General features: G+C 44.4%; 2 protein-coding genes across 4 annotated transcripts in view; one reads left to right on the plus strand and one right to left on the minus strand.

The window, feature by feature from the left end:
• Window positions 1–1,458, minus strand: part of LOC144892698 (uncharacterized) — a 2,751-nt gene extending 1,293 nt beyond the window's left edge. Inside the window, exons 1-2 of the mRNA XM_078780881.1 lie at window positions 751–1,458; window positions 1–661 (exon numbers count right to left, since the gene is read on the minus strand). The exon at window positions 1–661 is cut by the window's left edge and continues 1,293 nt beyond it. Coding sequence (XP_078637007.1) covers window positions 1–661; window positions 751–846 — 757 coding nt within the window. The 5' untranslated portion in view covers window positions 847–1,458. The remainder of the gene's footprint in view (window positions 662–750) is intronic.
• The window catches only part of NADK (NAD kinase), a 120,452-nt gene that overhangs the window by 47,664 nt on the left and 47,483 nt on the right, over window positions 1–25,305 (plus strand). Inside the window, exon 1 of one of the 3 annotated variants that reach the window (XM_068100177.2) lies at window positions 4,099–4,486. The exons of the other annotated variants lie outside the window; for them this stretch is intronic. Coding sequence (XP_067956278.1) covers window positions 4,428–4,486 — 59 coding nt within the window. The 5' untranslated portion in view covers window positions 4,099–4,427. Of the gene's footprint in view, window positions 1–4,098; window positions 4,487–25,305 lie in introns of those variants that run through there. 3 annotated transcript variants of the gene reach the window in all.

Consider the following 25,305-nt stretch of genomic DNA (forward strand, 5'->3'; position numbering starts at 1 on the left):
TGCAGGATAAAAGCAGCTGTTGTGCATAGTCATTGTACATGGAAATGTCAATTTTGGTTAAACTTTCATTCTTTGCATGCGATATGCGTTCCCAATTCTTCTGGAATTTTTGGAACAAAGATACTTCTGGAGACTTTGATGCCTCAATTTTGAGAACGTCAAACACATGATCCAGGATTACCTCTCCAACATGATGGCGACATGCACACCACAGAAGAGCACGGTCCAGTTTTGATTGAATGGTAACACAGGCAGCTGTAACGTGTCCAGTGTTTGATGCTGTTGTGTCAAAACATAAGTTGACAACTGATTGTTTGCACTTCCATGAATGTAGATACGTGTAAGTGTGCTCGGCAATGATGTCACCTGATGACCTATCACTTCCAGGAGGATATCTAGCCACCCCCAGTAGCTTTACATCAGTGGCATTCCCAACCAACACTGGCAATCTTTCTTCCTTGACATTCTTGTTTGTGAGCGTTGGTATCTGCTTGCCATCCCAGTGAAGTGTTGCAGCTGTTGGGGCGATCCAATTTTCTTGAATATCTTTGGCGATAGCACTTGTTATTGATCGTCGAGCCTTATCAGCAGTTGAGTACGACTTGGCCACACGACGTGGATCACCTCCTGCCTCTTGAATTACAGCTTTGGTGAGCGCAACCTGTTGAACAGGAGTTATGTTTAGTCGAGTAGCAACAGACACAACTGAATGTCTTTTCAGAATATCATGAGGAATAAAGGCAGATGTACCTGCATATGTTGATCTGTGGTGACTACGCTTCCTTTGAAACTCTGGAATCGCCTCTTCTTCAGTTTCTTCCAAGCTATCTGCAGAGTCACTATCATCAGAGCATACAGAACTAATTGTCATCTCTTGTACACTGGATGATTCATGACGTTCTCGTCTTGAAGCTTCCGCTAAGAGGCGTTTTTCTTTTCTATGATCTTTATCAACTTTCTTCTTGTCAACACCACCAAATGAGGCTACTCTGTCAGATTTCATTGACTCTAAAAATACTCTATCTTCCTCATTCTTAATGTTTGTCATTGCATCTTTTGTCCATACACCAAAGGTCTTATCAAGACGTTCATTCATGGTTTGCAACTTAGCCAAAGTGCTTGGAGATTCTCGGCGAGAAACAGGTATTTGACGCAATTTGTTATTGTCATTAAGAAGGTCAAGTATTAGTTTGCAGCATTGATGGTCTGAAAGCATAGGAATATTTGCTTTAGTGTAGAATTTTTTCAGCTGGATAAGGACGATGCTGGCAGATTTCCATTTCAGTGGCTGAGTTTGTTTGCCTTCACATATTTCTTTCTGGATGTACCACATCACGCATCGAAGAACCTGCCGGCAAGTTGGGAGGCGGACTCCTGTCAATGTACCATCTGCTTCTGTAAAAGCATTGCCAAGACCAAAAATGGCACTTGCTAATCTGGTCTTCTTATCTGCCATCTGAAAGAAAATAAAGGATATTATTAGACTACTAGTATGGGACCCACGATTAGACCTCCGATTTCATTCATGTAAAAATACAAACTAATTATCAAACCATCGTTTTTTGCATAAAATTGTTATATTTGTATTCCTCTCATCAAGACCTTCAATTTGATACCAAACATGACTAGGTTTGGGTGTAAAATAACAAAATCAAACATTTTTACATAGTGCGGCCCCGAAAATGGCCCTAAATATATAAAAGTGGCCGGTGGCCACCCAGGACCACCTCTGATTTCATTTATTTTTTGCATACATACTTCTACCAACAAGTGTAACATTTGAGAGAATAGACATTAAAATCCAAGAACCTAAGGGCGTTTGATGCACCCTAATATATATATATATATATATATATATTTATATATATATATATATTTATATATATATATATATATATATATATATATATATATATATATGTATATATATATGTATGTATATATATGTATATATATCACAGGATATCTCAAAAGGTTGTTGATGGATTTGGATGAAACTTGGTGGATGAGTTTGTTGGGCAACAAGAACAAGCCGATTGGATTTTGGTATAGGTCTGAATCCAGATCTAGCCGATCATTGGGATACAAAACGTGAACTGTTCAGCCTGGTGGTGGTATGCTCCTCTCTACCGAGTGCCGTTCTAATTAATGAATGTCTTATCTGGGCCCACATTCATTCCACGGTGGAGACGACAGCTCGCGGAATCCTCAAGACAGGAAAATACTTGCGGTATCCAGTCGGGCACCGTCGGATGACCATGGTCCCGGCAACTTTGGCAAGGAAATGGGTCATCACGTCCCATTGCCCTGGGCTCATAAGAGAGGAGAGGGTGTGGTTCCATGAGTGAAGTATGTCTTAAATACAGTGATGAAGGCGGCGTTGATGCCACAGGCATAGCACTTGCCAAGCAAAGCAGGTACATTCTTCTTTCGACCTTTGGAGATGCATTGATCCATCGTATTCTTGTCATCTCTGGTATTTCCATTCGCTTTTCATGTTTGATTGGCAGGGCAGACTTATTCACTTCCTTACATCAATATTGTTATGATAAGGCTTTCTAAACTCTAACTTTACAGCAATCGAATGTTTGTGTGCTTCATAATACCATCTAGTTGTTTCGACCTCTTCCTGCTCACCTTATTCTTTATTTAATATCTTGTACTACTGCTCCTGATGTCTCTCTCATGTCTGCATGGTAACAGACTTTTTACCTTTTCTAAATTAAATAACAATTTGTTGGCCAATCCTATGTTTTCCTGTCAATATACAAAGTTGCTGACAAAGTTTAGACAAGCACTACATGACCAAGCATGGTACAGTATTAATATTAACACAGTGTATTATCCACTTTCTCAGCAGTGTATATATTGTACGCTCGTTTGTATTAATTCTTCTCTGGGGATCATTAGTGTAAGAAGTTGGAGTTTTACTCACCGTCGTGTGGTAATATGATCATTGTTTTTTTACTTCTCAAACTGGTGCGGTTTTTAGAAGCTTCAAATGACAATGATTAATAACATTGCCTTTAGTCTGTTATAAAACCCTTATTATACCCAAGGGGTTCAAATTTTCACACTTGACACAAAACCAACTAGAACGGCACTCGGTGGAACGCACACTTCCGCCAGGCTGAATAGTTTACGGTTTGTATCCCATTGATAGGCCGGATCTGGATTCAGACCTGAATCAAAATCTGATCGGCTTGTTCTTATCACCTAACCAAGTCCTCCACCAAGTTTAGTCATAACTCATCCATACCTTTTTAAAACATCATGTTATATATCGCTTTTCACCCAATCTCTCAATGTGGAAGAATCACTTCAAAAAAATTAAATAATTCTCATATCCGAATCCATATTCAGATTTTCACCAAAATCACACCGAGCCGGCTCACCAAGTCTCGTCCAAATCCGTCCACAACTTTTTGAGATATCCTGTTTTGCATAGTTTTTGGCCCCATCTCCCAATGGTGAAAAATCACTTAACAAATTCTAGTAGCCGGATCCGAATCCGCATCTTCTCCAAAATCTAATCATTTCGTCCTTGTCACATACGCTACATCTCTGCCAACTTTCGTCCGAATCCGTCCACAACTTTTTGAGATATTTTGTTCACAGACAAACGGACAGACAGACAGGGCTGAAAACATAACCTCCATCCACCTTTGGTGGCGGAGGTAATAAAGCAAATCTAAGCATACGACTCGGCAGGTTTTGTGTTTGATTACTCCTCAAATGATTGTAGCCTTTGTCTTTACAGGTAGAGGCCCATGTGCAGGTTCTTAACACAGCTCATTGTCATTCAAATGTTTCCATGCATAATCTCGTCCAGCAGCTTATCCACTGGATTCAACCTGTGAAATGATTGCAACCTAATCGCAAGAGTGCGACGTTTTTCAATTTGCTTGTCACGTTGCAACATCATAGTAAGGTTGCAGAGATCATGACGCAATAGGATGATGTGCTTAGCGCTTTGCCCGCTCATTAACAACTGTAAGCGAGCAGCATCGATGTTGTTGCGTGAATTTTGGTGCCATCATTATTGTCGTGTAACTGGTATTCTCATTTTATGTCAAGCACACGTGATTGGCTGCTGCTGAGCAATGGTGAGGTGGAGCTTGCCACTTGTATCTGAGACGGGTGAATTTATGGAACTCAGTTTGGTTTCGTTTTTGAGTCTGGTGGGTGTTTGCACCCTCTTTTTCTTTTATTTATTTTTCTTCCATCACATGCTCCTATTCGACCGGGATCGCAACGTGGTGGTGCCGCTTCAAAATTGTCTTCAGTCAAAATTGTGATGGGATTGTGTTTCCGCATGTGTGGCTGAACCTGATTTATGCAATCTCAGGTTGTTTTAAAAAAATAGCTTACGGAGTCACAACAATTTGGTTTCTTTTCGTCGGTGCGACATTCTTTTGGAGACAGCGATGCATGTAACTTACTCTGGAGGCAGAACTTTGGACAGCATGTTGGCAGAGTGGAAAACGTAAGTGCTATACACTATGTGACGTACAATGAATGCTATGTTTGCCGTGGAGTCTGCTTTTAATTCATTTTCTAATACTACTGAGTAACTTGTAAGAAAATATATAGTAGTTTGGCCTTCACAATTTTAATTAAAACGACGATTTATTTTTTATCCCCGGCTGCTTGAATTTCCTTTCAGACCATAAGATTTTGCGAGGAACTTATCAAGTTCAGTTTTGTTTGTTTGGATTCTGAGGTTGAGCCACTTGTATCCTTCTCCTTAATTGTCCGTACTATGCTAACAGAGTGTCGGTGCTGCCAAAGCTACTGTGGGATAGTTACCGTCCACCAACACATTCAGAGATATGGGCCACCAGCTTATCGTCAATCTGAGCCACCAGCTTATCGTCAATCTGAGCCACCAGCTTATCAATCTGAGGGACGGCACTATCTCCCAATGGTGAAAAATCACTTTAAAAATTATACTAGCTGGATCTGAATCAGGATGTTCTCCAAAATCGAATCATTTCGCACACTCGATGCCCTGCCTGGGAAGCACCAATGTGACAATCTTGGAGTCTGCTCGAAAATCAGACGTAAACCAGACACCTGACTAAGCTAAGCTAAGCCTGACTAAGACACTAAACCAGACTAAGCGAGTGTGCTGCCACTGCATCGGCCTGTCGGATTCTATATTGGTTCATACTAACCTGAAAGTTAATTCCCCTCGTAAGAATGTAGTGGGTAGATCGATTAAAACTCACATGAGCATTTGTGGAATTGAATGATTTGTATATGTTTGCTAGAATTCCCCCTTGAATATTACATTTTTCTATGGGAGGCAAACTTGGTGTTCGTCGTGTCTGTATGGCAAAATTGTTATATTCTGTTGTTATCATCACTGTTGTTATTATTCCAATTTCTTTCTCAGCCACACTTGGAGGAATTGTGCATGTTGGTCATGCAGGTGTAGTTTTATGCGTTCACGTCATTTCTTCCGCCCTCAAAGATCGATGGATGTTGTTTTCAGATGTTGGTTGTTATATCTCTTCATTTGCGGGTTTTTTTAGGAGGTGGGGGGAAGTTCTCTCAGAACTCCAAATCTCCACGTCCTTTTTCAGTAAAGGATCATTATTCATGAACCAGATTGTAAAACCTCTATCATAGCTTCGTTCCAAGGGCTGTTTTTAGAATCCTCACTGAACCTCTGACAGCCTCCACTTGTAGCTCGTTTGATGTGATATTCCCCAGAATGCTTTGTAAGTACTCAGTAAGGGTTTTCTTGATCATATCTGTTGCTCCGACTATCACTGGTATAATTTTAGCTTTCTTCAATTTCCAAGACCTCTTGACCTCATTTTTCATCTCCTGGTGTTTGGTCATTTTTCCTGGTGTCTCAAGTGTTTAGTCCAAATTCATTGGGAACTGAAACCTCAATCAACAATGCTGTTTTTTCCTTTTTGTGTTTGAGCACTATGTCCAGTCTCAATGCTTTGTTTGCAATGCCCACACTTGATGGGATCATCTTGTCATGCATGAGCAATATATGTTCATTTTAAAGAATCGGATTTGGTTTGCGTTTCCATGATTGTTCTGGAACCAGAACGTTGAAATGTTTACAGATTACTCGACAGACACAGTCATGTTTTACTGTGTACAACTTTTCTGACATGAGTTTTTTTTACATCCCGAAAGGAGGTGACTGGTACTTTCTGTTTCTACCCCACACAACCTACATTTGTCTGATTGGCTCAACCCCTTGATTTTCTGAAATGCATTAGTGTAGGGTCCTTGGCCTCGGCCATTTATGATAACTCGCTCTCCATGCCAATTAATTTGACCTCTTCTTTGCCATTCCTATGTGACTTCCTTATCAATCAATCCCTGTTCTGTCAAGGTCTTTTTTTAATCATACTGGTCTTTTGTCATTCTCCCATTTGTCAGAGTATACAGTGCATTCAGAAAGTATTCAGACCCCTTCACTTTTTTCACATTTTGTTATGTTGCAGCCTTATGCTGAAATCGTTTAAATTCATTTTTCCCCTCATCAATCTCCACTCAATACCACATAATGACAAAGAGAAAACAGGATTTTACAAAGTTTTGCAAATTTATTAAAAATAAAAAACTGACATATCACATTGACATAAGTATTCATACCCTTTGCTATGACACTTGAAATTTAGCTCAGGTGCCTCCCATTTCTCTTGATCATCTTTGAGATGTTTCTACACCTTGATTGGAGTCCACCTGTGGTAAATTCAATTGATTGGACATGATTTGGAAAGGCACACACCTGTCTATATAAGGTCTCACAGCTGACAATGCATATCAGAGCAAAAACCAAGCCATGAGGTCGAAGGATCTGCCTGCAGAGCTCAGAGACAGGATTGTGTCGAGGCACAGATCTGGGGAAGCCTACAAAAAAATTCTCTGCTGCATTGAAGGTTCCCAAGAGCACAGTGGTCTCCATAATTCTTAAATGGAAGAAGTTTGGAACAACCAGGACTCTTCCTAGAGCTGGCCGCCCGGCCAAACTGAGCAATCGGGGGAGAAGGGCCTTGGTAAGAGAGGTGACCAAGAACGCAATGGTCACTCTGGCTGAGCTCCAGAGATGCTGTGTGGAGATGGGAGAGACTTCCAGAAGGACAACCATCACTGCAACACTCCACCGATCTGGGCTTTATGGCAGAGTGGCAAGATGGAAGCCTCTCCTCAGTGAAAGACACATGAAAGCCTTTCTGAATACTTTCAAGAAAGCCTTTCTGAAAGGTCTGAATACTTTCTGAATGCACTGTATCTGCTGATATTTCTTTTTGTAGTTTTCCTTTTTCCTCTTTGCGATCATTGGAGCTGTATTTGTTTCTGTTTCATTTTCTTGTGTAGTATCCTGCACTTGCACCTGTTTTTGGAAGTTTCTTGCCAAATGGATTAAGGATGCCTTTTCTGATTTGTTGTTTTCTTGCTCGTGCACAAATCTCATTCAATACAAATCTCATCTTATTTCACCCCTGTCTGTCTGTTTGTCTATCTGTTTGTCTGTCCATTTGTATTTGTCTGTCTATTTGCCTGTTTGCTTGTTTGTCTAATTGTGAATAGGATATCTCAAAAAAATTGTGGACGGATAGACAAAATGATTAGATTTTGGTGAAGATCTGAATACGGTTCCAAATCATAGCATTTTAAAAGTGATTATTCATCATTCATTGATAGGGCTGAACTGATGTATAGCACGATATCTCAAAAGGTTATGGAAGGATTCAGACATAACTTTGTGGACAGGTTGTGTGCATGACAAGAATAAATCGATTCAATTTTGGTGAAGATCTGAATATGGATTCGGCTACAATAATTATTTAATTTTTAAGTGATTCTTCACCATTGAGAGATGGGGTGAAAAGCGATAGATAACATGATATTTCAAAACGTTGGCGGAAGTCCTGTGACAAAACTATGTGGACGAGTTTGGTAAGTGACAAGAACAAGCTGATTCGATTTTGGTTGAGATCCAGATCCATTCTATCAGTGGTGTACAAAACGTAAACTGTTCAGCCTGGTGCAGTTGTGTGCTCTATCGAGTGCTGTTCTAATTTTTATTGTCTTGCCAAACCAGTTCTTCACCATAATTCAGTATTCACGAGGATTCTGTGAGTCAGACTGTGGTCACAATCCCTGTGTCAAATGAAAATATCATCTGTCTGTGCTATCTTCCCCTGCTGTGCAAATGTCCTCCATTTGTTTCATTTGGCCTGTCAAAAAAAACTTTACTTATCAATAATGACCTGTCGATGATGTCAATAATGACCTGTCGATAATGTCACTAATACCTGTCAATAATAACCAAACAAGACCAAAAGTCTAACAGCAGCGTAGCTGAGCTTGTAAAGTATTATAAACCACAAACACACATGAATCGCTTTTCAAATAGTCGCTAATGCTGCTTATAACATTAAACAAAGAAATTTGGAGGAATCCCGACATCCGTGAGGTAAGTTTTACTTACAGAACTGAGCGAAGATCTACTGTAATCTCGATTATACCCCACTAAGTTTGGAGATGTGCTCATTTACCAAACAGCTAGCAAGCGCTTGCCAAGCCTGCTGTTAAGGGTTTTGAATGGAGTGCTTGCTCGAATGCTTAAACCACTTGGCAATCTCTCCACAAGAACCTTGATACATGAACACACACCCAATGTTCTTGAAACCCGACCATAGATAGACTATAAACTATATACACCAAAGAGGAATGATCCTTCCTGCCACTCCCGCAGTGAGCGGGTGTACCCGTAAATTAAAATATCGGTCGGTGAAGTCAGCTGTCGTAATGACATCATAGACGTAATGACGTAACGGACACAAAACTTCCGCTACTTTAATATTGTTGCGAATATGGAATTTGGCCTCCATATCCGCTTGTAAATATTCCCCTATTTTCTCCGATACTCCCCAACTCTCCCTTACCCCATTCCCTAGTCCCATTGTCTGTAAACAACACCCATTAGAGCCGATCTTCCCCTTCATCCCCCCATTAAATGTCGTGCCCAGGTCCCCCGCACCACACGTAGACAATTATAGGACATCTTGCTAGTTATTCTTAATCTATGTCAGTTAAGGACTTGTTTCCATTAATTATGACTCTTCGTTGCACCAGAATGTGATTATATGGCACCTGTTAGGAAGTTTAGGACCTCCCCATACCTCTCCGCATCTCTTCCCCATGAAGAAGCGCCAACTACAACAACAACAACAAAAGAGGGGGGCGGCGCGGTGACGGCATGGGGAGTGGGCGTCCTCCTTCCGGCTCGGTTAGCCACCGTTGACCACGCGCTCCACGGGGTTACCACGAAGGGGCTCCCTGTCGGCCCCTCGTCAAGGGCGGAGCCGGTAACCCCCGCACCCAATGAGAAGCCATGGGCCGATGCCATCTGGGGCGGCGCTAACGAGCCGAGGGCGTGTCACTCCCCGCCGGATATACGCGGCCCCGCGCCGGACGTGACGTCAGATGCGCCCCGAGCTTGGAAGGACAAGACGCCACCCTCCCGAGCGCTGAGCGACCTCCCCGGCATCTCCACCAAAGTCGCGACCCACGAGCGCTGAGCGACCTCCCCGCATCTGCTGGACACCACCGTACGTGATTCTGTCCCTGAGCCAGGTGCACCTGAGCCATCGACTGCCGCTTTCCTTGCCATCAAATCCCGTGTGAGTCAGCGTTGTCCCGTTTATCTGTGGTCTGTCTAGGGTTAATATAAGAGTGTGTCTAAGTGCCTGTCTTCCTATGCTGTCCCTCTTGTAGTTGTAATCTAACCTTTTTCCGTACGAATATACTTGAGAACTGAACCCCTGGTGTCGTATTGTGTGATTGTAATCCAGCCGGGTGTCTTCTCTTTCCTATTGAGCCAGCATAGCGCGGCTCGTCAACGTCGAGTATAGGCGGGTAATTTGTGGTAATTTGTGCGGACACGACGGCCATTCCGCTCGGCCCACTTTAACATCAAAGTCGTATCTGTAACAATATGTAGAAGATGATATTGTTATGTCTGGGGGTAAAGCAATATCTAGAGCCAGATAGATCTGTGTAGGTAACGTGCTTCGTCTGTAAGGAATCTGCCCTGTAATTTTCATGTGTAGGCGTTTTGTCCGGTAAGAGTATACTTGTGAACATACCAGGATGTTCGAGTGATAAATAGAGTAGGGATTAAAGAGTAGTGCCCCTGTGTGTCACACCTGGTAGCTAAACCTTTGTCCCTTATGGCAATGCACACCACTTAGACACTTAGTTAGGATCTCCTTCGTGCAACATTAAATGGTTCCCTTCCCTGACATGACTTTGGAAGACGGACAGGCAAGGTGGGGGGGGGGGGGGGGGAGGGGGAAGGGTGGGGCCGGGGGGGGGGGGTGGCTCGGGGCGCCGCCGCACGGACTGCGGCCAGCTGCACCTACGAGCTATCACCACGCTACACGCTACGTGCTATCGCCACGCTACGGTCCTGTGATTGGTCGGCGCGCTGGGCGCGAACCTCCAGCCAATGAGTGCGAGAGGCGCAAAGCTGGAAGGTTCGGTGGAAGTCGCTGGTTGGTAACGCGCCAAGGCTGACGTCACCGAAAAGGTTATTTAAGGGAGCGCCGAACGCAATTTTACCTCTTCTTCGTCTTGCGCAGCCCGAGTTGAGTTGAGTCATAGCCCGAGTGGGGTTTGCTTGCTTCTTGCACGTTTGCTTCGGGAGAGCTGACTGGGATGTGGCAGGCCGATCGTGTGTGAAGATCGACCTCGCTTGGAGCCGCTAGCCTGCGTTGGACGCGCGGTGCTTTTCCTGCTGTGGGACCTCGTGGGTGCTTTGGAATTCGGAGCAAGGCCTGGTGGCGCGCGAGCACGAGCGGAGCTTGGAGCCGCGTGGTGGACGATACCAAGACAAGACGAGGGACAGATAAGGCCAATCCCCATTACATTTTGCACAACATGTGCTTTTCCTTTAATTCATATTCCTGTCTCGTTTCTGATATCTGTGTGTGGGGACGTCCCGATTTAGGACATTTTATTACCGGCGCGTATTTTCCTGTCCCTGTCTTTATTTGTAATAAACCCTTGTATTATTTTCCCTTCCCATTCAAAATCTTGGGTGCCCGGTTGAATTAATTTCCCTGCAGGATTGAAGCTGCCGTGGGTTCGTTGAAGGTAAGCGCTTGCGCAGCCTTCCATTTTCCTTCTTCCTCCCGCGTGACCATAGTTGAATCCGTGTTTGGTTATCGCCTCCATTAAATCCGTTTTGGTCCATCCGCGACCTTCTGGTGTTAACCGGAGTCGCGCGACAATATATTTTAACTTCCAGTATGTTTGCAGTCACGAGGAAGGGAATAATGTTACGTTATCATTATTTCGAAAATGATATTGCCATTAAAAAACCGAGGCGAATTCCTTACTTTTATTCTCCATTAATACTGCGGTTATTAATATTGGTGCGGAACACCGCTCATCACTGATTCATGAACCATACACTGCTTCAATCAACTAACTTTGTATTCATGACTTTGGGATTAAAGTGTTATCGTTATATTTACTATGTTATTATTATTACGAAAACGATACGCCTGAAACGATACACTACTGTATTAAGAAACCATATTTGATGGTCATTTGAACAATTGGTTTGTTTGTGTTTCACACTGAATGAAAAACGTTAAGGTAGAGCATGGCGATTGTGATATATGACAGGTTTGACGATATGTTTTGCCTGAATGGCATATAAATCAAAATGGCGGTGTGCGGAGTCAGCCGCCGCACCGCCGTAATGACATCAGACGTAATCACATCACCATGTCATCTAACCAGATCCTCAGCTCTGATTGGGATACATTTGGGATACTTTCTGACCCAGCTCTGTTCCCTCTCCCCCTCAATCCTCCTCCTCGGTGATTTCAATATCCACATGGACTCCACTGACTCCACAATAACCACTGACTTCACTGATTTACTCACCTGCTTTAACCTCACTCAACATGTCAACTTTCCTACCCATAACCGTGGGCACATTCTGGACCTTGTCTGCTCCACTGGATTAATTTTGCACCATCTCTCTGGCTCTGACCTCACCCTCTCTGACCACTTAGCCATCACTATGACCATCAACATCCCCACCCCAGCACCAAGGCATTATCGCACTATCAATTTCCGTAAGCTAAACGCTCTTTCACCTACCTCATTCTCATCCACCCTCTCTGAAAAAATGTCTACTTCTCCCTTCGTTGACCTCCACACCCCTTCTGACCTCACTGACTACTACAACCACACTCTCTCCTCCTGCCTTGACCAGCTTGCGCCCGTGAAAACCAAAACAGTTTCTTTCACCCATTCTGCTCCCTGGCTTACCCCTGAACTCCGCCTGATGAAAACTCGTGCTCGCCAACTTGAAAGACTCTGCAATAAAACAGGTCTCACAATTCACTCCCAAGCCTACAAGGACCACCTACAAGACTACAAAGATGCCCTCTCCCGCGCCCGCTCCGCCTACTACTCTCAAATTATCCACTCTGGCTCTGGAAACCCAAAAGCACTCTTCTCTACAATAAACAAACTCCTCAGCCCCCTGGACACCACCACCCAGTCATTCACAGGAGACAAATGCATCTCCTTCCTTTCATTCTTCCAAAGCAAAATTGACAACATCTACAGCAGCTTAACCACCACCGCACCTGCTCCCCCTCAAACCGCCTGCCCCCCCTTATCCTGCCAACCCCTGTCTCAGTTCTCCCCAGTCTCCCCTACTCACCTCTCTGAACTCCTCATAGGAATGAAAACTGCCACCTGCACTCTTGACCCCATCCCCTCCAGCTTTGTCAAGGCCTCCCTTCCTGCTCTCTCTCCACTTATCACTGCAACAATAAACTCCTCCCTGTCTACAGGCATCGTCCCACCATCCCTCAAAATTGCTGCTGTTACCCCCATTCTGAAAAAACCTGGACTCAACCCTGACACCCTAAACAACTTCAGACCCATCTCCAACCTACCCTTTCTGTCAAAAGCTTTGGAACGCGCTGTAGCCACTCAACTTAAACATCACCTCTCTGCCAATAACCTGTATGAAACATTCCAATCCGGATTCCGCTCCAACCACAGCACTGAAACTGCTCTCCTCAAAATCACCAACTAAACGACCTTCTCCTCTCCTCTGACGCTGGCAACCTCAACATTCTCATCCTCCTCGACCTCAGCGCCGCCTTTGACACCATCAATCACACCATCCTCCTCAACCGACTTGAAACCACCTTTAACATTACCGGCACTGCCCTCTCTTGGATCAAATCATACCTCTCCGACAGACGCCAGTTCATCTCCATCAATAACTGCAAATCCCCCACTGCTCCCCTCCCACAAGGTGTCCCCCAAGGTTCAGTTCTTGGCCCCCTCCTCTTCATCCTGTACCTGTCCCCCCTTGGTCACTTAATTTGCCGTCATGGTCTCCAATTCCACTGCTTTGCCGATGACATCCAGCTTTTCATCTCCACCAAGTCCAGCTCCACCGCCACCCACTCTATCCTGACAAACTGCATCACTGAAATAAAATCCTGGCTTCAAATCAACTTCCTCAAACTTAACTATGATAAATCTGAAATAATCATCATTGGCCCAAAACCGCTCACCAAATCCACCCATAACTTTGTCCTCAACATCGACGGTTTCCCACTATCCACCTCCCCTCACATCCGGAATCTTGGCATCATCTTTGACCAAACCCTCTCCTTCGACAAATACACTAAACAGATCACAAAGACAGCCTTCTTTCACCTGGAAAACATCGCCCGTCTCCGTCCATCCCTCTCCTCCACGGCTGCAGAAACCTTCATCCACGCCTTCATCACCTCCCGTCTGGACTACTGCAACAGCCTCCTCTTTGGTTCACCCTCAATAATCATCAATAAACTCCAATACATTCAGAACTCCGCTGCCCGTCTACTCACCCATTCCCGGACCCGTGACCACATCACCCCCGTCCTTTACAAGCTTCACTGGCTCCCCATCCCCCAGAGAATCCAGTACAAAATCCTCCTCTTGACCTACAAAGCCCTCCATAACCTGGCCCCATCCTACCTGACTGACCTCCTCTCCAGACACACTCCCACCCGCAACCTCCGCTCTGCTGGTACCAACCAGCCCCCCCCCCCCCCCCATGCGGACCAAATTCAGATCCTGGGGTTCAGGGCCTTCTCCATCGCTGCTCCCACCCTCTGGAACTCACTACCTCACACCATCAGAGACTCCTCCTCACTCACCACATTCAAAACATCACTCAAGACCCACCTGTTCAACACTGCATTCAACATTTAACCCACAGCATTTAACCCCTGACTATCTCTTCTCCTTCTCCTTCCTTTTGCTTTGATTTATTTACCTGTTGATTTTTGTCTTTTTGCACTTGTTTCTTTGTACTCTGTCAAAGCGCCTTTGGACTTCTTGAAAAGCGCTATATAAAATAAATGTATTATTATTATTATTATTTGAGGGGACGGAGCACTCCCTTTCGCCACACGTCACCGCCAGGCCCCTTTCGGTGCCTGGCGATGACGGCATGCATCGCTTGGAGATGTAATAGGAAAGGAGTGGTGCACGTGCGGCATGTTCTTTCCTCTAGGTGTACAGCCCAATGGTCTGGGGCTGTCCCTACGGCATCTTGCATGCTTGTCCAACCAAGATGTAAGCGCACCATGAACCACCAAAACACCAGGCTGGGCAAGTACCAAGCGGGAGCAGGGACCTCGAAGCAAGAGCTGTCAGCACCACGAAGAAGAGAAAAGAGAAAGAACAACTGCAGTGTGTGGGCTTATATAAAGTCCCATGGGATGTACTGGATCTCCCCCAAGCACGTGCCCATTTGTCCCTCGCGGCCTGTCAAGTGATGGTCCATGGCTCGAGCTGATTGGTGTGGCAAGCCGGGGAATTTCCACACCACAGGTGGTAAATTTCCCTTGAGAGTGACCGATGTCCATATATCGTCACATCCACAGCACATCGTGACTTTTGGCACAGGTTTGCCATGGGGTCGGCCACATATCGCTGCAAGACACTGAGAATGGAAATTTACACATGGATAAATCGAAATCGTACAACTAGGACATGTTGAAGAATATTTTGAATGGGGGTAAGACGAGTTGTAAGCACGGATGCTGGGATGGGGAAAACTAGGGCTCTCTAAAAACGTGCTCGACATTCTTTCTTTAATTACAGGAAGTACAACATGCTTATTCTAACATGCACTATGAAATAATTATTCTTATCTAGATGCTCTTCCAAAGGGCACCGGAACCACTTCAGGTGGTACTCTGTGACTCGGGCAAGAAAGCACCTGGCTGCCCTGAATAAAGCTGCAAACTGACAGTCAGAGATTTTTTTTAATTTTTTTTGTATACTGAATCGAGGCTCGTGAAAGAGCTGACATTTATTTCACAAACAAATCAACCAGACAAACAAAATATATAAAAAGAGGGAGCGGAAGACAAGAGAAGGGGAAGCACACAAACACTTGAGGGCACACAACATTTAAGAGCAGGGAGATGTGTGGGAGGGAGAGGGCTTGGGGGGAGGGGGTGACAGAAGTATCAAACACAAGGACACCAAGGACTTCCAGGACAGAAGTTGGTATTTCAAAAATGTGGAGTGGAATATCTCCACGTGCGAAAAAAGTGGAGTGGAATGGAATGTCTCCATTCTGATGTAAAGCTGACAGACCGTTTGTAATGCTGTGAATCAAACAAGGAATTTGATATCCCCACTTGGTTGCTTGGATCTCCCCACTTGGTTGCTTGGATCTCCAAAAGAAGCCAATCCCCTTTCCTTTAAGCATTCCATAATAAGAGAAGGTTTGAAAACTTTCCAAGAAGCATAGGTTCTTCTTTCTGCAAGAACTGATTTACATGTGTGAATGTTGGCAGCACAGACTGAAAAGCATTGTGTAGTGTGTACTTTAGTCAGTGCGTTATTAAAGACTTCCTGAATCTTTTGAATCTTGCCTGTGATTCCCGTTGTGATTTGAGTATGATTTCAAACTTGGAAACAGCTTCAGGTTTCGCTCCAATGAATTCTGTAAAGACAGCCATTGGATTGTTTTGTCCTTGATAATACAGGACTTTTGAAATGACGAATGACTACTAAACGAGGCCTTTTCTTTTGCGCATGCGGTGTAAGTTTTTTTTCAATGACTCGGTTTGGCTCACTAGGCACTTTTAACCTGCTATTACTAGTGCAAAATGTGTAATTCAAATAGTCATTTTACCATTTACCATTTTACCATTTTTACCACTCTCCGAAAAGACCGACTGAACAACCCTCCCATCCACTTTCTGAATAATCCTCTCCAAGAAGTTCTGTCACTCAAGCTTTTGGGTCTCACTATCTGCCATGATCTTTCCTGGGAAAACCACATTTCAAATCTGGCCTCCAAAGCCAGTCGCCGACTGGGTATCCTCCGTCGTGCGAAGTCCTTCCTTGGCACACCTGAGCTCCTCACCACATATAAGGCTTTCATCCGCAGCTCAATGGAATACTGTTCCCCCCTCTGGGCTGGTGCTCCTGCCTCACACCTTGCTCGTCTTCACGCTGTTGAAACCAAAGCGTTCAGAATCATTGGAATCTCCCATGATGAAGCTATCTCCGAGGGCCTTTCACTTACTCACCGCAGGCAGGTTGGTGGTCTTTCTGTCTTCTACCGACTCCTCTCCGGCCTTGCTCCTCCAGCTCTCTCTGGGCTCTGTCCCCCAAATATTCCTACAGGTCGCACAAGATCTGCCTGCAACCCTCTTATGGTTAAACTGCCAAAATCAAGACTCTCTGCTCACCTTCACTCCTTCATTCCTCTTTTCTCCCGCATCTGGAACAAACTCCCTCACTCTCTTCAATCCCACTCCTCCCTCCAGGTCTTTAAAACAGCTGTTCACCACCATGTCTTATCTTCCCCCATCCAAAACCTTGATCTTTTCTACCCCCGCTAATTTCACCCCAAATCCACTTTTTTGAAAGACCAACTTCTTTCCTGGAAGTCCTTGGTGTACTTGTGCTTATATTTCTCCCACCCCCCACCCCCATTCCCACGCCGCCTGCCCCCAATCCCTCTCCCTCCCACACATTCCCGATGTCCCTGCTCTCAAATGTTGTGTCAAATGTTGTGTCTCTCCCCATCTTGTCTACCGCTCCCCTTTTTATATACTTTGTTTGTTGTCTCTTTGGTTTGTTAGCTCTTTCATGAGCCTCGATTCTGTATACCGTACAAAAAACAAAACCCCATAATTTTCAACATTTAAACCCCCCTCACACCGGCCTTACGGGGTCGTTACGACGTTTACGGCGGCGTTGCGGCGAAAAAAATCGTGCACAACCGGGAGCATTCCTTGTGGCACCTGGGACATTCTCAACGCTTCCTGGAGCATTCATATGGATCCTTAAGCGTCCGGGAGGGGTCGTCATTTCTTACAAGAGTTTTGGTCCAGACCAAAACTCTCGTAAGAAAATTACGGCAGTGCTACGGAAATCTAGACCACAACGCCTCCTCAACGCTTCCGCAACTGCCGTAACACCACCGTAAGACTCCATAAGGCCATCTTAACCATCCGCAAGGATTCTCCCTCTCCCGGTACACTATGGCTGTGTCACGATTCCTTAAGGAAGCCCAAGGTCCCTTACATTTCCTTACGTTTACTTACGATTCCTTACGGAAGCGTTGCGGTGTATTAGGTATTAACAAGAATGTACAGTGATTTCCTTATGGAAGCTCAACGGTTCCTTGCGGATACACCGGTTCCTTGCGAATACACTGCGGTTCCTTACGTTTCCTTGCGATCTCTTACGGTGGCGTTGCGGTGCCACAACGGTTCTTGCAATTCCTTACGATACCTTACAGTGGCGTTGTGGTGCTTTGCGGACCTATAAAAACCCTGCGATTCCGACATTCCGATCGCTGCTTTTGACGAGTCAACATCTCTGTATCTACATTTATTTAAATTTGTGTTTGCATTTTCATACAGTAAATATGGCACCAAAGAAATCTCAGAAGGCCAAGGTGAAGGGGGTGTATTAGGTATTAACAAGAATGTACAGTGATTTCCTTATGGAAGCTCAACGGTTCCTCAACGGTTCCAACGCAAGGGCCAGCGTGGAAGGAAGGGCCAGGCACCCCCCCAAGAGGAGTCAGAGCACTCCGACACACAGGAGACCCCTGCGACCCAGCCAGAGGAGATTGACACCCCAGCCCAGGATGCCCCAGCCCAGGAGGCCCAAGCAGAGGAGGCCGAAGCAGAGGAGCCAAAGGGGGGCAAGAGGTCAAAGAAGGATGCCCTGGTACTGAGAGAGGATCCAGTTCTCCAGTTCATGCATCAGTTGTTCATACTGGCCAAAGAGGGCTCGTCTCGCGAGCTAGCCTCGAACCCAGAAACTTCTTGCCCTTCTGCCTCGTCGTCTTCTCCTTTCATCTATGTGTTGTGCAAGAAGCAGGTCATTCTGGGCTTGATCTTGATCAAGTTGTATCATATAGTGCAGCAGTTGGACTCTCTGGGCAGCGGGTGCTCCGTCCATGGCTCTCCTGGATAGGTCTTGCCCCCTTGGAAGTCAGCAGCAGAATGAGGGGAAAGCGGGGGGCCCCCCATTTTTATATTCTGGGCCGGGAACCATAAGGAACCGCAAGCAAACGTAGAGGCACCGTATCTCCGCTGTGTATATCCGCAACGAAGCCGTAGCAGTCTGTACTAAACCGTAATAAACCGCTGTGAATCGGGGATATTCTCAACGCCACCGTATTTCCTCCGTAAGGTTCGGGAAGGAACCGGCATGCAACCGGTACGCAATCGCGAGGGTCCGTAGGGAATCGGGTGGTGAACCGTGACGCTACCGTCACGTCCCCGTTAGGCAGCCGTAAGAAGTCGTAAGAACCCGTTGTACCAACGTAACCAAAAAATCCTCTCCCGGGTGTTCACGATTTTGCTCAAAAAATCGCAACGCTGCCGTAGAAAGAACATCCGTGGACGTCCGTAAAAACTATTTTTTGATGTGAGGTACCCTTTAGAGTTTTGATGAAATGAGTGGCAATTTGAAAATGGTTTCAAAACCATAATTGTTCTGTTCCTGAATGGAAATGGGACTCACGGAAATAGAGGAAATATGACAAATATCCGTGGATGAGACTGAGAGGTGTTGATTTCTTATCATTTCTTGTTAATACAATCAGAGGCCTCAGTGAATATGTCCTTTGCCAAAACACACACACACACACACACACACACACACACACACACACACACACACACACACACACACACACACACACACACACACACACACGCTTCAACTTTTAACAATCGATGCAAAATGTACTATAATTTATCCTGTGGCCATGGAATCAAACAAAAAATATATACTTACAACAACACTTGCAGCCCAGGCACCTCACATCTCTCCAACCCTACCCAACATGATTAATAGTAAATATCATTTTAAACCTGCCCTGCACATTCAAAAGCCCCAGATACTGTGCCTTCAGAACGTATTCACACCCCTTAACTGTTTTCACATTTTGTTGTTGTGACAGTTTGAATTTGAAATGGCATAAATTGAGTTTTTTTTGTCACTGATCAAAACAAAACACCCTATAATGTCAAAGTGGAATTTTTTTTGAGAAACTTTTACAAATTAATCAAAAATAAAACAAGTAAAGATACACGTACACCGCCCCCATGCCAAAAAAATTAATATCCTCCAGCGCGGCACCTTCGGCACCCGGCAATAATGCTGTGCAGCTCATAGAGACTGCATTGGGAGGGAGAGGTGTGCAATAATTGATTGAATAATTGCATAATTATAATCAATAAATAATTATCATAAAATATTTTCTCAATCAAATGGCTAATAGCATACCTAAACCACCAGTGCTTCATCCAAAGCTGTAACTTTTTGAAAATTAACTAAATAAGTCATTAATCGAAAAAATTAAATAATTAATCCATTAATCAATAAATAATTAATAAATTAATTGATTACTCAAAAAATCCTAAATATCCTTTATAGCCACATCACTTGGTCACTGTCGTGTCCAAATATTGGCTTCCCAGCTCAAAAGGTGCCTTAGATTGCCCAGATTAGAAATAAAATAAATAAATGATTAATAATGAAAATAAATAAATAAGAATTATAAAATAATTAAATTATTCATCATTTGGCCAATGTAATACCTAAACCACCACCGTTTCATCCAAATCTGTAACTTAAAATAAAATTAAGTCATTAATTGAATACAACAACAACAACAACATGCATTTTAAGGCCATTTTCCCTGCCAGAGCGGGGGCTAGCCTTGCGGTCCCCATGACAATCTTCTCCATTTTGCCCTATTTTCTGCATCTCTCCTTGTTAACCCCCTTGCCCGCATTTCTTATTCCACCATCTTTAGCCAAGTCTTTCTCAGTCTTCCCCATCCTCTACTTCCTTCTACATTCATTTCCATCACTCTTCTCAGCCAGTCACTTTCATCCTTCCTCAACACATGACCAAACCATCTCAACCTGTTCCTCTTCACAGCATCAATCACAGGCTCTATTCCCATCATCTTTCGCAATTCATCATTTCAGCCATTCCATGTCAAATCATCAAAGAATCTGCCGTCATCTCTCAGATTTTTGTAAAACTTTGGGAACCAATTGGGACCCATGAAAAACGGCAAGAACTCAAATATTTTTGCTAACAGCCTCTTAATTAGTGAGATACAGACTAACGAACTTTGGACTAATTAGCGCGACATCGCGAATTCAAATGGCCATATCTCTAAAAGTATAACACCTAGAGAGCTGGTTTTGGTGTCATTTTAAAGGTATTTTCATGCCCTATGAATTTGTCTGGGCAACATTTTCCTACCTCGAACCACAAAAAAGTTATCACAAAATATAAACTTCAATTGTGAATCCCCAAAAAATGTATCCTTCAAATTTCCTCAAATTCATCCCAGAGGTACCTTATGATGTCAAGAAGCTTCCACATAAATTTTGTGATGGGCACTCCAATAGTTTCTGAGATATGAGCAATAATGTACATGTACGTATGGCATATAGGTTCGAAAATCAGCATTTGTAATGTATTATGTACTGGCTCCCCATCCCCCAGAGAATCCAGTACAAAATCCTCCTCTTGACATACAAAGCCCTCCATAACCTGGCCCCATCCTACCTGGCTGACCTCCTCTCCAGACACACTCCCACCCGCAACCTCCGCTCTGCTGGTACCAACCTCCTGACCCCCTCCATCCGGACCAAATTCAGATCCTGGGGGGACAGGGCCTTCTCCATCGCTGCTCCCACCCTCTGGAACTCACTACCTCACACCATCAGAGACTCCTCCTCACTCACCACATTCAAAACATCACTAAAGACCCACCTGTTCAACGCTGCATTCAACATTCAACCCACAGCATTTAACCCCTGACTATCTCTTCTCCTTCTCCCTCCTTTTGCTTTAAATATTTCCCTATTGATTCTTGTCTTGTCTTTTTGATTCTTGTCTTATATATATGCCGTATATCGCTGCTGTTTGTTTTCTTGATTCTTGTCTTTTTGCAATTGTTGTTTTCATGTATTGTTATGCATTATGTTTTCCACTCTGTCAAAGCGCCTTTGGGCTTCTGGAAAAGCGCTATACAAAATAAATGAATTATTATTATTATTATTATTATACAATCAATAAGTGAGTTCAAGTACACAGTGTTCACTAACCTGACTTAGGTTCACTAACCAGTGTCACCGATTTTCTTGGTTTTGGATTTCACATATTTATCTGCAGCAAGTCTCTTTTTTGGAATAGGTGATTCTCCAATCAATCCCAAAGACTCATTCAGTGTATTCAGTTCCATTTCAGGAGAATGAAATTCAAACTCCCCTGAACTGCCTGGTATTGGTGATTCACCTCCACCATCATTGTCCTCACTACTGCTAATAGCGCTGCTGGTCACTGGTAATGGTATTTCACTCTGAGTCTCTACCACACCTGGTTGTCTTTTTGCCAGTTTCTTACGACACTGGGTACAGATTTTCTGTGCACTTTGCAGTTTGAGGCTTGGATGAGCGGCTATGGCTTTTTGGCTAACAGCTCTCAAGCCAGACGACTTTGGTTTTTCATGAGCTCCAAAGGGATTGCAGCAGGATTTCTGCTTCAAGATGAACTTTTCCTTGGCAGTCGTCATTTTTCTGCAGCTCCTTCAGAAGTGAACTGCCAATTTCTGTTGGTGGCAGGCCTAAGCATTACACTAAGCCAACTTGGACTTTCCCTGGGGATCTTAGACTGTGAAAGTTGCATCACCTCGACTTACCCACATGGGAAATCCCAGTTGGAATTCCCCAGATGAGAATTCCCCTCAGGCCCAGTTGAAAATGAAAGTATATGATACTTCAAAGCAATTGATGGTTGTTCCCTGTGTTCCCTGTCATGGCTAGGTTAGAATGATTGTATAATACATTACAAATGCTGATTTTCGAACCTATATGCCATACGTACATGTACATTATTGCTCATATCTCAGAAACTATTGGAGTGCCCATCACAAAACTTATGTGGAAGCTTCTTGACATCATAAGGTACATCTGGGATGAATTTGAGGAAATTTGAAGGATACATTTTTTTTGGATTCACGATTGAAGTTTATATTTTGTGATAACTTTTTTGTGATTGGAGGTAGGAGAATGTTGCCCAGACAAATTTATAGGGCATGAAAATACCTTTAAAATGACACCAAAACCAGCTCTCTAGGTGTTATACTTTTAGAGATATGTCCATTTGAATTCGCGGTGTTATACATCGCGCTAATTAGTCCAAAGTTCGTTAACCTGTATCTCACTAATTAAGAGGCTGTTAGCAAAAATATTTGAGTTCTAGCTGTTTTTCATGGGTCCCAATTGGTTCCCAAAGTTTTACAAAAATCTGAGAGATGACGGCAGATTCTTTGATGATTTGACATGGAATGACCCATTTGTCTTCCTCTCTCTCAACGATACTCCGCACATCCACCGAACCATTCGCATTTCCCCCCTTTCCAGCCTTCGTTGCTGCTCTACGTTCATTACCCATGTCTCGCTCCCATAAATCATAACACTTCTCACACATGCAGCATACACCTTTCCCTTCAGCTTCAACGACACTCCGCTCCTCATCAGCATGCCACTCAGTTCCCGAAACTTCTTCCATGCACATCTCACTCTAGCAACCGTTGCCGAGTCTGATCCACCTCCATTCAGCATGTCTCCGAGGTAGCAAAATGTTTTCACACCTTCCAGCTTCACGCCGTCTCCAAGATCCAACTCAACATTTCCTCCATCTGCAGCTCCATCTGTGCACACCTTACATTTGAATGCAGCTGCCACACTGGTTAATGACCCTCTCAGACCACTACATTTTTGATGAACCCACTCAGCGCACATTGTACATTGAATGGAGTTCACTCCGACACCCTACCTGCACACAGCACATGGCCACTTCCCAGTTCTTTCCACCTCAGCACATGCTTTACCACTTGCCATCACCTTCGTCTTTCCGATATTCACCTTCAGACCTTTTGTCTCCATACATTCCTTCCACTTGTTCATCTTTTCCTTCAGTCCATCCATACTTTCCGCAATCAACACCAGATCATCTGCATACAACAACTCCCATGGTAAACCCTCCTTTACGTTCTGAGCCAGCACCTCCATCACAGCTACAAATAGTAGTGGACTTAGTACCGACCCCTGATGCACTCCCACCTTCACCTCAAACTCACCACTGTTCCCGTCCTTCGTCCTTACAGCTGTGCGCGCTCTTTTGTTCATTGCCATCACTACTCTGATCAACCATTCCTCCACTCCTAACTTCCTCAATGCCCATGTCAATACTTAGTGTGGATCCCTATCGAATGCTTTCTCCAGATCAACAAACCCAAGAAACAACTTCTTCCTCTTCTCCATGTACTTCTCCTGCAACTGCCTCACAATAAAGAGCGCGTCTGTCGTTCCTCTTCCTGGCATAAATCCAAACTGCATTTCGTCGATCTTCACCTTCTTCCTTATCCTCCTCTCCAACACCCTTTTCAATACCTTCATTCCATGCTCCAATAACTTTATCGCTCAGTACGAGCCACACTCCAGAGGATCACCTTTCCCCTCGTATAGAGGGACGAGGGTACTCTGTTCCCAATCCACTGGAATTCGGCATTCTTTCACAACCAGATTACAGATCTCTGTCATTCTCTTCACACCCCAACTTCCTGCTGCCTTCAACATATCTCCCCCAACTCCTGTCGGCCCTCCCGCTTTTCTACTCTGCATTGCTTTTATCGCTTCCTCAACTTCCTTCTCGGTTATCTTCTCTGCCGGTCCTAAAACTGGGTTACTCTCTATGTTGCCATCTCATTCATTCTCTGCATTCAACAGCATTTCCATATATCTTTTCCATCTTCCTTTAATTCCATCTGGGTCCACAACGATTTGTCCCACTGCATCCTTCAAGCAACTCACCCCCATCACATCACACCTCTCTTTCGCTATCTCCTTTGCAATCCTGAATACTGTTCTCTGACCCTCTTCCGAATCCAAGGGATCTCCGAACATTTTCCTACATGCTTCTTGCGCCTTTGCTACCTCTTTCTTTGCAGCCTTCTTGGCTGCCTTATAACTTTCATGCTCTGCTTTTTCTGCTCCCGTACCCTTCGCCTTCTGCCACTCCTTGAACTTCTTCCTCTTCTCGTCATTCCTCTTTCCAACTTCATCATCCCACCACCATGTTTCCGAGTTCCTCGGTGGTCCTTTTGTCCATCCACATACCTCACCAACGGCTCCCAACAGACTATCTTTCATTGACATCCAACCACTTTCAAGCTCAACCACATCATCCTCTACCCGACTCAGCCTCTCTTTTAATGCCTCCCTTACTTTCACCTCTTTCAACCTCCACACCTTCATTCTCGGTTGGTACTTCACCCGCCGAGCTCTCCTCGCACCTTTCACCCTTATGTCGCAGACAACCAAGTGGTGCTGTGAAACAGCCTCCGCCTCCGGGATCACCTTTGTGTCCCGGAGGTGCCCCCTATCTCGCCTACGCACCATCAGGTAGTCAACGGTTGTCGTCGACTCACCTGACGTGTATGTAACAAGCTTATTATCCTCTTTCTGGAACTGAGTATTACAAATCAACAAATCAGCTCCATCAGCAAATTCCAAAATCCTTTCACCTTCTCTATTTCTCACACCATATCCGTAACCCCCATGAATTCCCTCAAAACCGTCCATACTCCTTCCCACATGTCCATTTAGGTCTCCTCCTACCACAACAACTTCCTCATCTTTCACGTTTTCC

The sequence above is a fragment of the Myxine glutinosa genome, chromosome 6, assembly GCF_964187855.1.
Source record: "Myxine glutinosa chromosome 6, kmMyxGlut1.1, whole genome shotgun sequence".
Lineage (NCBI taxonomy): Eukaryota > Metazoa > Chordata > Myxini > Myxiniformes > Myxinidae > Myxine > Myxine glutinosa.